The 17834-nt window shown below is 33.1% G+C and overlaps 2 protein-coding genes across 2 annotated transcripts; both read right to left on the reverse strand.

Moving 5' to 3' along the window:
* Positions 1–297: 297 nt before the first annotated feature.
* Positions 298–2120, reverse strand: LOC111378613 (transcription factor MYB80). The gene is made up of 3 exons (XM_023001842.1): positions 1693–2120; positions 1385–1514; positions 298–1220 (listed from the first exon to the last, which is right to left on the reverse strand). The coding sequence occupies exons 1-3, from the start codon at positions 1823–1825 to the stop codon at positions 530–532; spliced, it is 954 nt and encodes a 317-aa protein (XP_022857610.1). The 5' UTR covers positions 1826–2120; the 3' UTR covers positions 298–529.
* A 603-nt stretch (positions 2121–2723) lies between these two features.
* LOC111378616 (probable galactinol--sucrose galactosyltransferase 1) lies at positions 2724–8424 on the reverse strand. Its single transcript, XM_023001846.1, has 12 exons — positions 7970–8424; positions 7492–7742; positions 7300–7390; positions 7053–7101; positions 6860–6951; positions 6565–6672; positions 5935–6480; positions 5698–5839; positions 5552–5619; positions 5274–5408; positions 4979–5196; positions 2724–3399 (listed from the first exon to the last, which is right to left on the reverse strand). The coding sequence occupies exons 1-12, from the start codon at positions 8158–8160 to the stop codon at positions 3023–3025; spliced, it is 2268 nt and encodes a 755-aa protein (XP_022857614.1). The 5' UTR covers positions 8161–8424; the 3' UTR covers positions 2724–3022.
* Positions 8425–17834: the final 9410 nt, after the last annotated feature.

Raw genomic sequence — 17834 nt, forward strand, 5'->3', positions numbered from 1 at the left:
ACACGGTGCTGAAGATTCTACTTGCAGGCTTAAACGTGTCAATTGGTCCATGCCTTCATTTAAGCTTATTTGATTGCATCAAATTTGTGAATTTAATTTAGTCAATTAAAAAGCTGCCAATAACCCTCAAATGATGTCTTTGACTCTTTATAATATTCAATGGTTTTGATTCCCTGCTGCTTTTTGCTTGTCCTGATAGGGGTTTGTTATTTCGGTCTCACGACCATTTGCTAATATATGTCTTAACTTCTTAGCAGGTCAAAATTTGAAGGACTGTCTGAAATACATAGCAAGAAAGACAAGGAAAGTCTGAAAGGTATTATTGGAATAGTGTATATTATCTTCCTGTCAAGGTAATTCATCAGCAAGTTGTATATACACTTCTTTTCTCATCTCCATGGTCCTCTATTTTCCTGAACAAGAAATATGCTCTAGTATTGGATAGTATTAAGAGAAAAAGAAGTTTCAATCTTGTTTATTTACTCTCTGGTCTTGTCCAGTGCCAAATATGTAATTCGTGTAAAATTTCTTAGTCGACATGATTGATCAAATCATCTGATGGTATATCCCACAAAACACATTCTGAACTGATAATGATGGATCCATCTCGTGTTTCTTTTCTTCCCTCCGAGTCTTCACCATTTTCACCCTCGGGTTTCTTGAGGCAGACTTGCTGGTCTCCTGCTGTGCACGTGCTTCCCATACACATACTTTGGCTCCATGGAGATCCATTCCCTTCATTACCGAGCGATGCAAGGCCATAGTGATATCCAGAATCCGATGCTGGAAAACAACTGAATGTTCCTGAAAAATTTGTAGACATTGCTCCAGTGTAGTCCCACGGCTTGTTTATAGGTAGCACGTCGGATTCTTTTATGGCCTTGGTCTTCTCAATTGTCTCATCCTTATCCTCGTGTTTAACACAAGTGGTTGTGCTGACAGGAATTGCCGGGGAATATTGCTGCAGCGGGAGGTCGATACGTCTCTTGGTGAGGAGGTGGAGCATTTCATCCTTGAAACACCCGAGGGCGGCTTCAGCCAAATGCGGAACTTGTGGCGGTGAAAGGGTGGTGGCGATTTCATTTATAAGATGGGAGAAGGGCTTGTGGGTAACTGGATCAATTCCCATCCCTGAAAGCTTTTTCTTCAGCTTGGTGTTCCAGTGATTTTTAACATCATTGTCTGTGCGTCCTGGCAGCTGAGCAGCAATTACAGACCATCTGTTACAGACAGTCATTTAAGCAATTAGCACTTGGAAATAATGGGGGAATATAAAAGTGTCCGTTCAAGCTTAGATGAGGAGGATATATGTTCTGTTTCTGGGATTATTTCCAGATTCACCCAGATTCTTGTTTGAGAAATATCAAAAAAAAATGTTGGATACCGGTTTCCAAGGACTGAATGAAGAGTTACAATAGTCTGTTCTTCTGCCTCTGTGAATTGGCCATGTTTAAGGTCTGGACGGAGGTAGTTCGTCCATCGAAGTCTACAGCTTTTCCCACACCTCTGAAGACCTGACATGAATTAATATGATGAATCAGCTCACAAGGTTATTGAAGAACTGTTGGCATGTTTGATACCCAGTGAACAGTTCTTAATCTTGTCTAAGGTAGTCAGTCGAGCATCCTGAACATGCCAACAATGTCATAACTGAATCTAATAATGGAAAAGTATACAGCGTATGGAAAAGACCGGCATGCTTAGGAATGAGACGCCAGTTACGAGTCCCATGTTGAGCGATGTAGGATGAAAGCTTTTGATCTTCTTCTGGAGTCCATTGACCCCTTTTCACATTGTCCTTCTCGCAGCATGGAATTCGACCCATTTTATGGAATTATATAACTCGGGCAGAGGAGACAGATGGTTCCAATGGAAAGTTGTGTTACAGTTGACAGATAATTTATGCTAAAATATGGAAGAAAATCTATAAATGGGAGAGGGACTCTATACAAGTAACAGAATACTGAATTTTATATGAAAATCCTGCAAAATGTGTGAACATTGGTGTTTATTGTACGATAATACAAGAATTGTTATATAGGAGATGGTAAGAAAATTGCAGAGGTGTGGCATTTGCATCAAAGGTGCATGATTTCATTAAAGAATTCAACGCCCGTTCACCGTGTGAAGACATGGGCAGGTTGCTCACCCACAAGACGCCCGGTCAACTCTCTCTCTCTCTCTCTCTCTCTCTCTCTCTCTCTCTCTCTCTCTCTCTCTCTCTGTGGTTTACTGCTGCAAGTTGGTGGATTATTGATTTGATAGTACAAAACATTGCAACACTTTTGATGTTTTAGCAAAAATTGAGGTTTGCGAATTTGTCATGGAAAAGTTGCATTCTTCGATAATTGGGATTTAAAGAAATCTATTTCATTTGCGTTTCAAAGGTTTCCCACATCTCCAAGAATGGCTGGTCTGATTGTGTTTTATAATATTCATTTGTAAGAATGTCAAATAATTCCATGTGCATTAAGCTCCTGTTTGGTTTAAATAAAAATTATATTTTTAGTAGATTTTGATAAAAGTTGCTGATTCCATGAAATGTGTGAATGAAAATGAGTTGAAGAAAAAATGAGTTTTAGAAGATGAGAGCCAAACATGGGCTAGGAAAATAATTAATATATTTAATTGTTTGTAGAACATGCTCAATCGTTACAGTAAAGTACCAAGTAATAGGCTTGTGTGGCATGTTTGATTGTACTTAAAAATTATAAGACATTTCATAAAGTAAATATTTCTCATTACTTGCCTCTTAACTCTAAGAAAAATAGTGTTTCCTTAATGCTCAAAACCCAGACGATCCAATAACTAAACGGCCACTGCCGCAAGCTACAAACTATTTCTCTTCTCAACTTAATGAATTACATGGATAAAACACTGATGAAAACACCCGAGACTCCATTTTATTGTGCAACACAAAGTGCTAAGATTTTTAACTACGGCTACTTATTTTCATTCCTTGTGCAATGACGAACGAATTTTCTCTGCAACAATTTGAGATACTGAAGTGAAAACAATCTTTTCACAGTTCAATACAGACGTTCCAAAGGTATAACTCTTTCTCTGGAATGCTCAAAGAAAGGGTGATGAATCCAGAGGCTTCTTCGTATTCAAATTTCACTTCCTCAGCATCCACTGTTACTCTCTTTGGTCGAACTGTTGAATAGGCTCCGAATAGACCACATCCACGAACTTTTAGACATACAGTTCCAGTCCTGTCCATTTCATAGTTTAGTTCCTTAATTGCTCCTCCAGAGTTGAACATTTTGATGAGTCCTATAGGAGCAAACTTAGTTCTGTTGGACATTTCCTTGACAGGAATGACTGTAAAGACATCGTACTCGCGTGCTTTCATAGTCACTGGTAGAGAAGTGTTTTTCGGAAGATAAACCAAGTCTCCTGCAATGGACACGAGAAGATCAGTTAAACATTATACAACAAAAAAAGAAGAGATTTAAGCCTCATTTTGAATAAATATAGGGTCGACTATATGAATTTCGTTACGTTACTCCGTCTGGTTAACTACTAGATTGACTAGCAACTGCAAAAGGTCATAGTTTTGTCCAGCCTCCCTCTTTTGACTTATTGTTGAATTTTGATACTCAATAAATCTAGGCGACAACACAATGACTCGATCCTGAAACTACTAGGGTCACTAGAAACAATTTAATTAAGTTACTGTTGTTCGTGGCCAACGCTTTTCAGATGGCCCAAGTTGTAGTTATCGATTGGCCGTGGATTGGTGGTGATATTTTAAGCCCATTCTTTGGTTTGTTGGGTCACTTGGTCCTGGCCCATTCGGAGAGGAGTGAATTTTGACCCTAGTATCTAACCTAATGGCTAATGCTATATATCATTTGCCTCTTCCCAGCCAATCCGTGTGCATTTACAATTGAGGCAAGAAGAGAGGCAGTCGTCTTGAAAGGTTTTCTTTGAGATTCAACCATTGCTCTCTTTGCTTTCTTCTGCCTTTCGTGATATTGTAATAATCGCCATCGTCATCCTTGGTGGGTATAAAGCTTGTGGCAACCAAGTGTGAGAGAAAAAGTTATGAATCGAGCTTTCTCAGTTAGTGTTCGTTTGGTTGAATAACTGAGCTTGAATTCAAGACTCAGTTATTCAACTAAACAAATACCAATCAAGGAGGCTTGACCCTCAACTATTTCACACTTGCACTAAGGAAGAGACAATATGGTGGTTCTTGCAGCAACAAAGGGAGGAGAAAACAAAGAGGTAGTAACAGTAGATCTCAAACCAAGCCGGATCCTCACTATGTATTTCAAACTCTCTGCAATTACACACAATAAGAAAACGACTAGGAGAAANGTAGATCTCAAACCAAGCCGGATCCTCACTATGTATTTCAAACTCTCTGCAATTACACACAATAAGAAAACGACTAGGAGAAAAAAAGATGATCAATTAGTCACCAATTTGGGCCAAGTACTCCACTCTAAATGGAGCAACAGAAAGTTCCAACTTACCAGAAATAAATGGGTTATGCTTATCACCATCCAACTAATAATTTAACTCAATAACCACAACTTGGATCATCAACAATGTGGAGCATCACGAGCTACATTAACTTAATTAAGCTGTTTTTAATGACCCAAGTTGTTTCCTGATCTATCACTAAGGTGTTGGTATAAATTATCCAATACTGTTTTAAAATCATCGTCCAAATTTATTGGGTATCAAAACCTAACGCTTATTTTACCAAGATTGCAGGAGTATTTTATATGAGTGCAAAACATGATCAAATCACTTAAGTCGTCATTGTGTCCTCAATGACACTAACTCGTCGTTTATCCAATATAATATGAATGTACATCCACCTTAAACGTCCTTATTTGCGTCCTTTGAACAACCCAACACTCAGACCCTCGGAAACATAAAACTTAACAAGTCCAATCGGTATTCTATAGAATTTACCATTTAATCCTATATCAGTTATAAGTTATGAAGCTGTAAAAATTACCACGAAGATGAGAATAAACTACGACGTCTCCACTCCATCGCTCATCAGCAATTCTAGGCAAGTAATCGACGTCTTTAGATCTAAGAATTCCAGTTACAGTGCCAGGTTGCTCGTCATGGATGAGATTCTTCTTTCCAACTCTGCACCAACCTGCTCCTTGGCAATTGAACACCCCCACAACTCCATTGAAATCATTTAGATTCCAAATTTTTAACAAACTGTAATGAAAATACAAGGTGTTATTCAAACAAATGAAACTTCAAGAATTGTTATTCGTTAAAATTCATTAAAATACCTCTTTCCATCTCTGGCAGGATCTGAAAACAAGCAATCCCTTGTTGGTCTTCCAGGGAATTTGGCCCTCAATATGGAACCGTCAGGAAGTACAAGCTTTCGGAGAAGATTAAAATCGTGCTGTCCAGGCTTATCACTGCACATAATTGATGTCCAATGGGAGAAAAAGTAAATTGTCGCGAAACATATATCGTCATACAATGTAACTACAAGTAATTTTGTTTCCTTACTAATAATTTAAGCTTTTAGAGAGAGAGAGCTCAACAATATTCATTGCACCTGACATAAATAGCACAGCCTCCCACAGCACGTGCGGCTCCATGGTATTCTGCCATTGGGTGTAAACTCTGCCGTTCATATAACAAATTAGTATATCGATTTCTCAAGACTAAGGCCACAAACATTTGATCAAGTCATCAGCTTACATGAAACATATCCCAATCTGGCTGCATAAACTCCCCTAAGAAAACAGTGTTGTAAGCAACTGATGCAATGTGGATCGTGTGCGATGCTGGATCTTTCGGCCAGAAATCATCTGATGCTCTAATAACAGCTGTTCGCTTTGCACTGAAATCCAACACAAAATTTTATCAATAATTTAATTTTTTAGCTAAGAAATATGTGAAAGGAATTCAAATGTAAAGAGAGAAACTGATGATTACCTATACAAACCATCTGTGTTATGACTCATGCAAGAAATGATACCATTATCAGGGAAATTCCTCAAAATCGAGGCCTCTAATGCTCGGTGGTATTTCTGGGCAAGCTTTACCCGTCCACCATGGCCCGCCCCAAGGGTTTCAAGAATGTTCTGAACATCTACCTTAACCCCATCAATACCAGACGATGCAAGGTATGAGTGCAATTCATTATAGAAGTTAAAGACTTTCTCAGGGTTCACAAGACCAAGCCCATTCTTGGTGATGCTATTCAATGCATCACAAGGTTCGTTTGACTGTACGCCAGGAGAAGAGATGGGGTAAGCCAGCTTAGAGTCGTAATGTTCTAGTCCATCGCCACCAGGTCGGACTCCACCCCAGTACCCCGTTAATGCATGCCAGACATAAACATACTTTACAGAATGTTCATCTTTAATTTTGTTGACAATATGCTGAATTCCCATTGCTGGATCTTCCACTCTGTGACCCTCTTGGCCATCCTTCTGAAATTTGTGGTTCTCTTTGATGTTAGTTAACCTGTTTGCAAAGCTGGATAGGGAAAGGAGTGATGGAAACTGTCAGCCAGGAAGAGGAAGGCAAGAAATCCAAATAAAATTCAGTTCTTTGACTCACTTGGCTGTGTTATCAGCTTTAGATGCAATACTAACTGGATCCATACTAACTGATTGCCATCCATCATCAATGATGACAAACTTCGGGGCAATTCCTCCTTGCTCGAAACTACAATAAGATATCACTGGTTAGTATCCCTTAGCCAAAATCATGTCAACCACTCCATGTAGTGGTGTCAATTGGCCCCAGACCTCCACATTTCTCCGTGGCCCATCTTGGACCCTTGCAATGGGCTAAAAATGTGGCCAATCCAAATTTGACACCATTGATTCCACGTGAAGTGTTTGTGTGTTACCTTTGCAAACCCTGCTTCACTCCTTCCGAAGTGACATCAGTATAGAAAGCATCCCACGTACACCATCCGAACCAGTTCAATAAGTCTGGCATCTGAACCACGATCAAAAACCGGGTTTAGAAATGCAGTATCGATGCCCTATTGCAAAACAAATTGGAGCAATTAGAGAAAACATTAGCAATAATTCTTCTACCTTTTTCCTATCCCGGTGACTAAATGTCTGCAAATGTCTTTCCACAGACCTGCATAAAAGTAAATATGTTCTCAATCATCTTTAAAAGTAGTATTAAATTTTTTGTTACTAATGTAAAAACTTGAGGGCATGATGTTCTGTCGTTCGATTAGATAGAACTTGGCACGACCAATGAGTGGAAATGTGTGACATTTAATTATAATTGTCACGTCCAATCCACAAACACATATACTATAAAAGAACTTACTTGACTGCATTGGTGATCACATCAAATGGGTCGGATCCAGCTGCAACGAAAACTAGATGACTCCCTTCGAATTCTTGAACAGCAGGATCTCCTGCATCCAAACCACATTACTAAAATTCCCGAAACAGGCCGATTGGCAAAGAAGATAACAAAATATGTCAAAATGATCCTTAAATGAACATCCGCGCTTACCACTTTCCAAGCAAATCTCCAACTCATTATTCGCATTACCCTGAAGAACAGCCCTGAAATCTCCCTCTAATATCGGCAAAAAAACGACGTATAATGCTGATTTGTCCTCCCCATCTTCTCCAAAATGTGAACCATCTTGTCCTTCCACAATCAAAAATTGGGTTTCAAAAGGTATGTCTTTGCCACTTGTACCCATCCTCTGTGTCATCCACCACAACTTGAACCGGAAAACACACATAAATCGCAGTCCCCTGGAAATCAAAACCAATTAGTATTTCACATAAGTATATAGTCACTCTCGGTTCCAGTAAATCTAACTATGAATCCACCAGATTGATGGATAAAAATTCAGGTGGCTGACTCCAAGTTTGTGTTGTAGTATAAGATCAAGCATAAAACATCAAAAGAATCCACAAATTCAAATCAACTCATGAAAATTTGAAAATCACAAAATAAAATAGACAAAAAGAGTACTTACTCGAGTTTTCCGACCGGGAAGACCCTACGGCTGCCAATCTGATCGGATTGAACGCCGATGAAAGCTCCATTAGTCAAAATTTCACCAGTAGCTGGAGTTACCATAACTTTATCATCAACGTTTGTCAAAATGGTTTTTCCCAGCACATTCAACCTCCCATCAACCACAGATATTCCAGACCCGACAGTCATTTTTTCAGCAGAAATATATTACACGGAGAACAATCACAATAAACAAGAAGAACGAGCTCGTGACAATCAGAGCCCAGTGCAGCAGAAATGGGGTGCATATAACCGGTATTTATAGTTAACAAATGCAAAGTGCATGCGCATATGAGGCTGCTGTGCTGATACATTTTTACATCGGAGTCCGTGAAGCCCGGTTATTTCGGCTTTAGCGCCGTGGAATTTTCTTTGCAAGTATACAGGTATATGAGAAAATATCCTCCCCTTACACTACTATTTGAAATCATGGCACCAAACACACACCTAACCATTTTTTAAGCAGCCGCAGCCGCACGTAGAAATTATGGTGTAGGTTCGACCACTTAAGTCGCTTTAGACTTACGCTCCTCTAAAAGTGAAATGGGGGTTAGATCATCGTCGAACGATATAGTAGAAGGCAATAAATATAAACAATATATTTAGTATCTAACAATAAAAATAAATTCGAGCTACAGCATGTTGAAGATAAACAATAAATATTATAACATAACAGTTTATGACTTTGTATTTCTGAATTTCATGATTCCTTCAAAGGAGGCTCGAATCCAAGTCAATGACTTGGTAAAACTTCACTTGTACCACTTGTGTTGGGGTAAAAAAATTTAATGAGACGGTTATATATGTAAGACTGTCCACCTAAATCATGACATCTTAATTCTCGAGCCATTCTAATTGTGTTTCAGTGTCCAAGATAGTAAAAGAGAAACAAAGTGGGTGTCCAACGTCAAGGTATTGCTATTTGATTATCTAGTGGTTCGATGTATTGTGATTTAAATGAATAATCCAATTATATGTGCACATATGACCGGACCTAATGAAATTTCTAAGCTAAGCATTGATGTCAACCGTTTACGTTTTTAGAAGAGTGACTCAATGTTGGTAAAAGAAAATATAGATTTGACAACAACTTTTTCAAATTGCCAGATCCACGCGGGTGAATTTGCTGGATCAATGGTCCTGATCATTGTTGGGAGCATTGGATTGAGGTAGGTAGTGAAAATATCTTCTGACTTTTCTCTGATGCATGAATTAGATTTATGTGGCTTTGTGAAGCAGATTAAAGTGGAATAAGATTTGCATCAGAAAGTGAATAAAATGGGTCACGGGTAAGTTCAACAATGTCATATGTTATTGGACCATTTGTCCAACAATAATGGGCTTGCAGACTTTTCTAGTTTGAAAATCACATGTTCTTGTTCTCTGTCTGATTTCATATTGAAAATAGCACATGTATGTCGGGTTGGATTGGTCGAGTCGCTTTTTAACACCAATTTACAAATCTATATATTCATTTTGAGTTTAGAGCTTATTGTAGAATCGAATTTTTATTTTATTTTAATAAGAATGTATATCTAAAAAGTATGAACGAGTTATAAGAAAACATGAAAATTATTATTATTATTATTATTTTTAGAATATATGGTTAAAAATGGGTGCAAAAAAAGTATAACTTTCACACAAGAACTTAATCGAATCAAATTGCTCGTCTAAGTTTGATGGATTCTGATATCATAGCAAGACTTAGAGTTTTATCTGTTGATTAATATTTTCTTATTTATTCATTGTGGAATATATCGTTTAACAATTTTGACACCCCTACTTGTACTCATCATCTCATTTAGACATACACGAGTTAGAGACCTAGCCCTTGACTCATATCCACCAAATGTCAAGATTCATTACTAATATAATTGGAAAGCTCCGTGTTATTTGGATCACACACAATCAACTATAGTAAATTATTCAAAAATTAAGAAAATTTAAAGAGAAAATGTCCAGGCCCTATTTTTTAATTGCACCAGCCAAACGTTGGGGGAAGGGAAATCTTGGTTTTATCGTTAAAATACACTGAAATTTAGCAGAGGATCCGAAATGAAAAAGACGAGAAAACACCTCACATGATTCTCCTGCATTGGTTACTCAGAACTATTTCATGAATAGGCATAGTTAATAATTTCTCTTATTTCCACCTCTTCCTTGACCTATAAGCCTCTATTTTGATGTAGCTAAAAACCCGAATTTTAATAGATCTTAATAAAAGTTTATGAAATAGGCAGTTAAAAAGTTTATAAAAGTTGTAGGTATTATGAAATGTATGATCGAAAATGAATTTTTTTTTTTTAAATGAGTTTTTAAAATGGGAGTCAAATCTGCTTAATCTGTTGAAGTAACAATTCGACATAAACTTGCATTTGAGTGATCATTTGCGAAAAATATTGATCGATTAGTAGACTTTTAGAAATAAATTTTATATGCATGATGGTATTTTAAAGATAAATTTACAATTCTCCTAATCCAAACACTACATACTCAGAATCTACCTTGGCTCATGTAGGCGTGCCCACCTTTTAAACAGAGGTGCACAATCCACATTAGCAAACAAGTTAAAGGGGAAGATGAGGGGGATGAAGAGACGACGGGGTATTGTCATTGTTGATGGAGAGGTGGTGGCAAAGGTAGCTAGTAGTATAATCGTGGATAAAAACTTTAAGGGACTATTTGATACTTTCGAAGGTTTTGGGGCATTTTTCTAAATAGTAATCTTGCTTGTCAATGGGGAGTCTCAATTCAACCCAATAATATTTGGGCTCAAATTAATAGCCCAATTAAAATATTAAGTTTTGGTCCAATCATTGTGCTAACGGGACTCAAATCATTAGCCCAATTAAAATATTTAGCCTTTTATCCAATCATTTTTGTATTAATTAGGCTCAAATTAATAGTCAAATCTAAACTAGAGCAATGCTATTTATACATAATTATTTACATATTGATATATAGAGAACAAGAAAAAATGAACAATGATATTCAAAGTGAGAACTATTGATGATCGTCTTATGTAACATACATGCATGCATCAGATAACAAACTGTCACATATATATTGTGTGAGACGATTACCTATAATTTTCACTATAAATAGTATTACTTGAAAAAAAAATTAGTTTGGAAGAGAGAGGGGGAGGAAATTAATTAAATTTTAATGTAATTATATACAAGTAACATTATGCATCAAATAAAAATTTGTCACATGTATGTCATGTATAGTGACTATCAGCAATCCTCATTATGAATGGCATTACTTGAAAGAAAAAAAAAATAGATTGGAAGAGAGAGAGAGAGGAGAAATGAAATCAAATAAATCTTAATATAATTTCATGTCATCAATTTATACATTAATCTGTTAGATAATTATGTAAAAGTGACATTACTCGTTAAAATAAGTTCATGGTTAAACCAATTATGCAATGCATACGCAAATTTCAATTGAAATTCAATATTTTATCATATTAAAATCCAATTAAGCCTGAAATAGTCAATTCCACTAGGATTCATTTCTTCCTAGAGTTAATTTAGTGGCTTTGCAGTCAAAACCAACTATTTTGGCTTTATCTTNCTTTTATGGTTTAGATAATTTTGCCTACTGTGATGAATAAATCTGGAATCATGTTTTAAGCTATAAATTATGAAAATGTCGCATATTAGGGTTGATTTATACTTATTCATGTGAAACTTGATATTTTTGAGCACAAGATCCATATTTTGCATCATGAAAGAATAATTTGATTTAGAATTTGAATAAATTGAACAAAAAAATATAGTGGACCTTAGATTCTAAATCCAAACGTCCATTAAATTATACATTCTCAAACCAAATCTAGAATAGTTCAGGAGTGATTGAATTGTTGTAGGGAGACATTAATATAAATATGGATTCCATGTATGCTAGTGGATTGTCTAAAGCCAATAATATGAAAAATATGTGAAAATCTTAAGTTAGGGATCGATTTTTGATAATGGGTGTTTGATAAAGGATATTGTACTAATTATTGGTTTCGTGGCCTTTATGATTAGAGTGATTAAGCCTGCAAGAATATTTAAAATTTGATGCCGTAAAGTCATCTAACTTGAGAGTTATCAGCCAAAAAACTCACTACATGGATCATTTAGAAAGCTTGATGAAGAGAAGTCCGTGCATAAGATGTGAGAAAAGAAAAAATATTTTATATGCCTTAATTAAGTTCCAAACACTTATTTTAGAGAATTAGACCTTTGACAATAAGTTATTAACTTGATTGATTATTTGGGGTTAATGCAATAAAAAATAAAAAAGAATCTTCATTTATTGATGTACTGAGCTGTAGTTAGAAAAATTGAACCAAACTAGAGAGGATGGGGACTAATATTAAATACAATCTTAGGTCAAACAGTGGAAAAATAGTTAAAAATAAATAAATTTGGGAGTGTAAATCTCACGAGAGAAGAAATGATATATTTGACCATTTAGGGTTGGGATTTGAATAATTTTATGAATTTATGATGCTTGACTTGAATTTTTACACATATACGTCGACTTTGCATTGAACGAGTAGAAATTAATATTAGCAATGTGATTTTGAAACAATTCATAGTTTTAATACATGAATTCCAATTCTAAAGACAAACTATCTAACCATGGTTGTTTAAAAATTTTGTAATTAAATCAAAATGTATTTTGTTTAAAGACAAATAATTGTTCAAATTTGGAAGTGTTAAATAAATATATTTCATAGTTAGACCAACTATTCAACTCATACGCAAATTTCAATGGAAATTCAATATTTTATCGTAATAATTTTTTTTAAGCGTGAAAAAATCAATTCCACGAGGATTCATTTCTTCCTCGATTTAATTTAGTGGCTTTGCAGTCAAAACCAACTATTTTTGCTTTATATTCGCTCATCTGACCAATACGTCTTTGCACGCAACATAAAATAGAATCAATCACTATCTACTTTCTCTTAAAAAGAGAAACTTGAGGGAGTACTATTCATTTTCACACTCTATTCCCAAATTAATTTTGTACCGTTCATCTCATTTATTTCATTATCATTTCCTTTGTTTTGATTATTTTCTTTCTAATCCTAACTAAAATAAAAGAGAAACTTGTTGTGGCACTGTTTTCATCGAGTCGTGCCCAATTACTGCATCTAAATGGTACTCCATTCTACCAAAATTGAAATGTTAGAAAAAAAATATATAATCAAAAGAAATATGAAGAAAAAAGAAATTTGAAAATAATTTTAAAAAAATATATAATAAAAACAAAACAAATTAAACAAAAGAAAGTTACAAAAATTAGCGAATCGAATTATAACTATCATTTTACACCAATATACTAATAAAAAAACTTAACAACTTAACAAATTAAAGAACAGAAAAAGAATTGCAGGCAAAAAAAAATATTATAAAGTTTTTTAATTAAATTGGAATAATTAAAATTAAAAATAAATATTATTTAACTAAAATTAAAAAATTACATTTTATCATAAAACAAAAAAAATTAAAAAGAATTTTAAGTCGAAAAAAAAATATTTATAATATGAAGAAAAAAGAAATTTCGTAATATTAACAAGTTGAAGCATCCACTAGTGTTTGCCTTCCCAATAATGACATATAATATAACAATACCCACACACACACGCACTAATTCAGCTTTATTTAGATTTTCAGTACAACATATTTATTACATGGAAAAACTGGACGTCCAGGGGCCTATTTGGCGCCCCCCTATTGGGGGGTCGTCTGACAGTGACAGGCGACCCCCCAATAGGGGGGCGCCAAATAGGCGCCTGGACGTCCAGGCCCCTGAACGTCCAGCACGTCCCTTATTATATTGGAAACGCTTCTCTCCATCACATCATAATTATTATTTTTTAAATTTTGTTTTGTTCATATTATAAATAAAGAATTTTTTTCGATTTAATTTTTTTTATTTCTTTTCTCTTTACGATGAAACTTAATTTTTTCAATTTTAATTAAATATTATTTATATATTTTTTATTTAACTTTTGTAACTTTCTTTTGTTTAATTTATTATATTTTCTTATTGTCTTAAAATTTCTTTTTTCTTCATATTATAAATATTTTTTTCTGTTTAAAATTCTTTTTAGAGCCTATTTGGTATCCATTTTTTTTGAAAATGCATTTTTCTCTCTCTTCTTTTCAACCATACATTCTTTATTAAAATAATATTACATGTAAATAAAAAACTTTTCCTTATTTTTCAACCACACATTTCCCATCAATTTACTATTCAAAAATGCATTTTTACATAAAAATATCTGCCAAACACCCTCTTAATTTTTTTCGTTTTATTGTAAAACGTAATTTTTTCAATGTTAATCAAATAATATTTATTTTTATTTTTAATTATTTTGATTTAATTAAAAACTTTATAATAACCTTTTTTATATATATTTTTGCCTATAATTCTTTTTTTTGTTTTTTAATTGTTAAATCATTTAGCTTCTTTTCTTTATTAGTATTGGATTGAATGAAGTGAAGTGGTATGTGAAAATTGAGAAATATTGTAGTGAAGGTGGTGATTGCAATGAAATGGCGTGTGAAAATGGAGAAATAATTGAAGACAACACGACGTCATTTTTACTCCCACTATTTTTTAGTAAAAAAAATTTAAATTTTTTTTTATTCTTTTCTCTTTATGATAAAATTATATTTTTTAAATTTTAATTAAATAATATTTATATATTTTTTATTTAATTTTCGTAACTTTCTTTTGTGTAATTTGTTTTGTTTTTATTAATATTTTTTGAAAATTGTTTTCAAATTTCTTTTTTCTTCACGTTATAAATAATTTTTTATTTGATCTAATTTTTTTTTTCGTTTTATGATAAAACATAATTTTTTCAATTCTAATTAAATAATATAATATTTATTTTTAATTTAATTAAAAAACTCTATAATAACTTTTTTTAAATTTTTTTTCTATTTTTGCCTATAAATAAATTTTTTTTTTTAATTTAGTTTGTTCTCATGCCTCTCTACTATATAAAAAAGAAGATCAATTCATTACTGTTCATTTGTTGTTCATCCGTTTCACACTTATCTGGTTCCTATAATTTAATTATTTTTTTTTTGCGCGTGCAAATGAGTTGTAAAAATGTTATTGGGAATGCAAATCCAGGTGTGTACTGTAGCAACTTTCCTAGGTGTGAAAACCAAAGTATGTAGGAGAAATGTAGCTACTCTGTACGTGTAGTTACTGTAGCAATCTTGTCATAAAAAAATAAAAAATAAAAAAAAATAAAAAAAAACCAATAGCACACGTGTAATTATTGTAGCAATTATTCTGCAGTAAGAAGAGAGACGGCAATAGCAGATACGAAATTGTTTTCAATTTTGTCAAGATGTCGGGCCTCATGGGTTGGCAAGTGGCACATTTTAGCTTTTCAAAACAATAGTAAGAGCAGATTATATTTTTTTTGAATTTTCATTTCATCCTTAGCATTAACAATTATGAAAAATGATCTGAGCTATAAAGTAAAGGGTAATTTTGACAAATTCATTATTAGAAGGTGGGCATAATCATCTTCCAGCTTTGAATGTATCTGTAAAAGGATTGACTTTTGAATGTAGACCGTAACGTGGTTCCAAAAATTCATTGTCCTCTTCTTTTTCTTTTTTTTTTTCTACCTTTTCACCTCCATTTCTTTTTATTTGTAAAAATGAATTTGAAAGTTTTATTGTTCTAATCTTTTTTATTCTCTTTTATATTCTTCACCTTCGCTACTTCTACCGTGCGAAAACGGATACACGGGAAAATTGTATAGAAATTACCAACAAAGTTGTGTAGAAACTAGATGTTGATAACCTAAAATATATGTATTTCACATTTCTTTCTTTTGAGTAACGCTATTTTTGAAATAATTTATTAAAATTTGTTCATTTTAGAGGATTTTACCATTAAGGGTCCGTTTGATTGCAAAAATGAAATTGAATTGAAAATGAATTCCAGAGAATTGAATTGTCTAGAAATTATTTTCTTGAGAATTGTAAATTATTATATTTGATTGGGATAATTTTCATGTGAAAAATATTGAAATACAAGTGTTTTTTTATCTTCGTTTGGCTTTGTTTGACATGAAAATTGCCAATTAAAGGGATAGATTTTACTGGTATTGGGGATGGAATTTGTTTCCATTGTCAACAAAAAAAAAAATTCAAAAAAATCATCTATTTTTTGATGTTTGTTTAACTTTTTTTTACATGAAAAATGCCATTTAAAGGGAAGTATTTTTTTTTTTACAATAATTTTTAGAATTTGTTTCCATTGCCTACAAATAAAAAAAAAAAAAAATTGAAAAAAATAAAACAAGTGCTACAGTAACCGATAATTCCAATTCTCCCCATTTTGGTGAGAATTGGAATTCAAGGAAAATATAGAAATTAGTTTAGATGGCATAAATTGTGGAATTCGAATTCTAGAAAAAAATTTGCCAATCAAACAACAAAAAATTGGAAATATGGAATTTGATTTCCATTTTCCATGGAATTGGGGTGCAATCAAACATAGCATAAATGTTTTCTATTTTAAACTCATGTTGTATCCTATTGCTTATGTGCACAGGCTCCATTACATTAACTGACTTGTAGAATCGAATATTGTAATAGAAAAATCTCTGCCGGGTAATTTTTTTGAAATATATTCTTTATTTTAGTTGATTGTTCATGTTTTTTTTCAAAAAAATCGAGTTTTTCCAATTAGTCTTCTTTCTTCTCTTATATTATTTGGACTATTTTCATTTTACAGTAGTTGAAGATTTTTTTTTATTTTTTTTTTTGTGGTTGAATATTTCTTTTTCTACATTCTTAGGGGTTTTATATGTGGTTTAATTTGTTTGCTCGTTGTGAAGTTTCTTTAAAGATAAATTACAAGTTACTGCCTAGCGGTGTTCTAAAGTTTAACTGTTGAACTTTCGTAAGGAATTATTGGTATTTATGCTTTGTCTAATAGAATGAGCAACTTAATTACATAGATGGTAGAATCCAGTAAAAATGTAAAAGAAAAAAACTTTAGCTCATTTCTTCCATGTTTCTTACACCAATTTGTTTATTTAGTCGTTCACAGATACTATTGTTACTTACGTTGCTACTTTCAATTGCAAAGAAAGAAATAGATATGGAAGCAAATATTCAGCTTCTGTTAAGGAATCGATGGTTCATCCTTTTATATTTGAACCAGAACATGTTAAACTATTTTTTTTTTATTTTTTATCTTTTTTTTCTCATCATCATTTTGAAATCATATTTTCCATTATTATTATAGGTAACGCAGATACAATATCTTGCTTCAAATAAAGGACTAATAATAAAATGAATATAAGTTTCTTTGATGTTTCAATAAATGCTACTGAAAATTTGCATGGTACAAATTATAATAGTTATTGCAATATTCCTAAAACAATTTTGTTATTGAAAAGATATTGAAGATAACATATTTATCCTTCAAGTATATTCTATCATAGTTAATATTTTACATATCTTAGACTCTACTATGTATAAGTTTAGGCTGCGATTTCAATTGATGTCTGTTATATGTTTTTGGTTTCCTTTACGGAGTACTTTTCTACTAAAATTCGAATACCTTATAAAATCAAATTACACAATAGATATTGTTAGCTTTAGGTGATTTTGAATGGTTGTATAAATACTTCTTTCGTATTTTATTTAATTAATGATAAATTGGTCATTATCTATTGTGAGCTTTACCTTATTGTTTATTCTTCTTGTAATAATTGATTTACTTACATAAGTTAGTCGTTCTCTATCATTACATACTTTTACTAACTGATCTATCCA

The sequence above is a fragment of the Olea europaea genome, unplaced genomic scaffold (genome assembly GCF_002742605.1).
Source record: "Olea europaea var. sylvestris unplaced genomic scaffold, O_europaea_v1 scaffold1839, whole genome shotgun sequence".
In the NCBI taxonomy this organism is placed as follows: Eukaryota; Viridiplantae; Streptophyta; class Magnoliopsida; order Lamiales; family Oleaceae; genus Olea; species Olea europaea.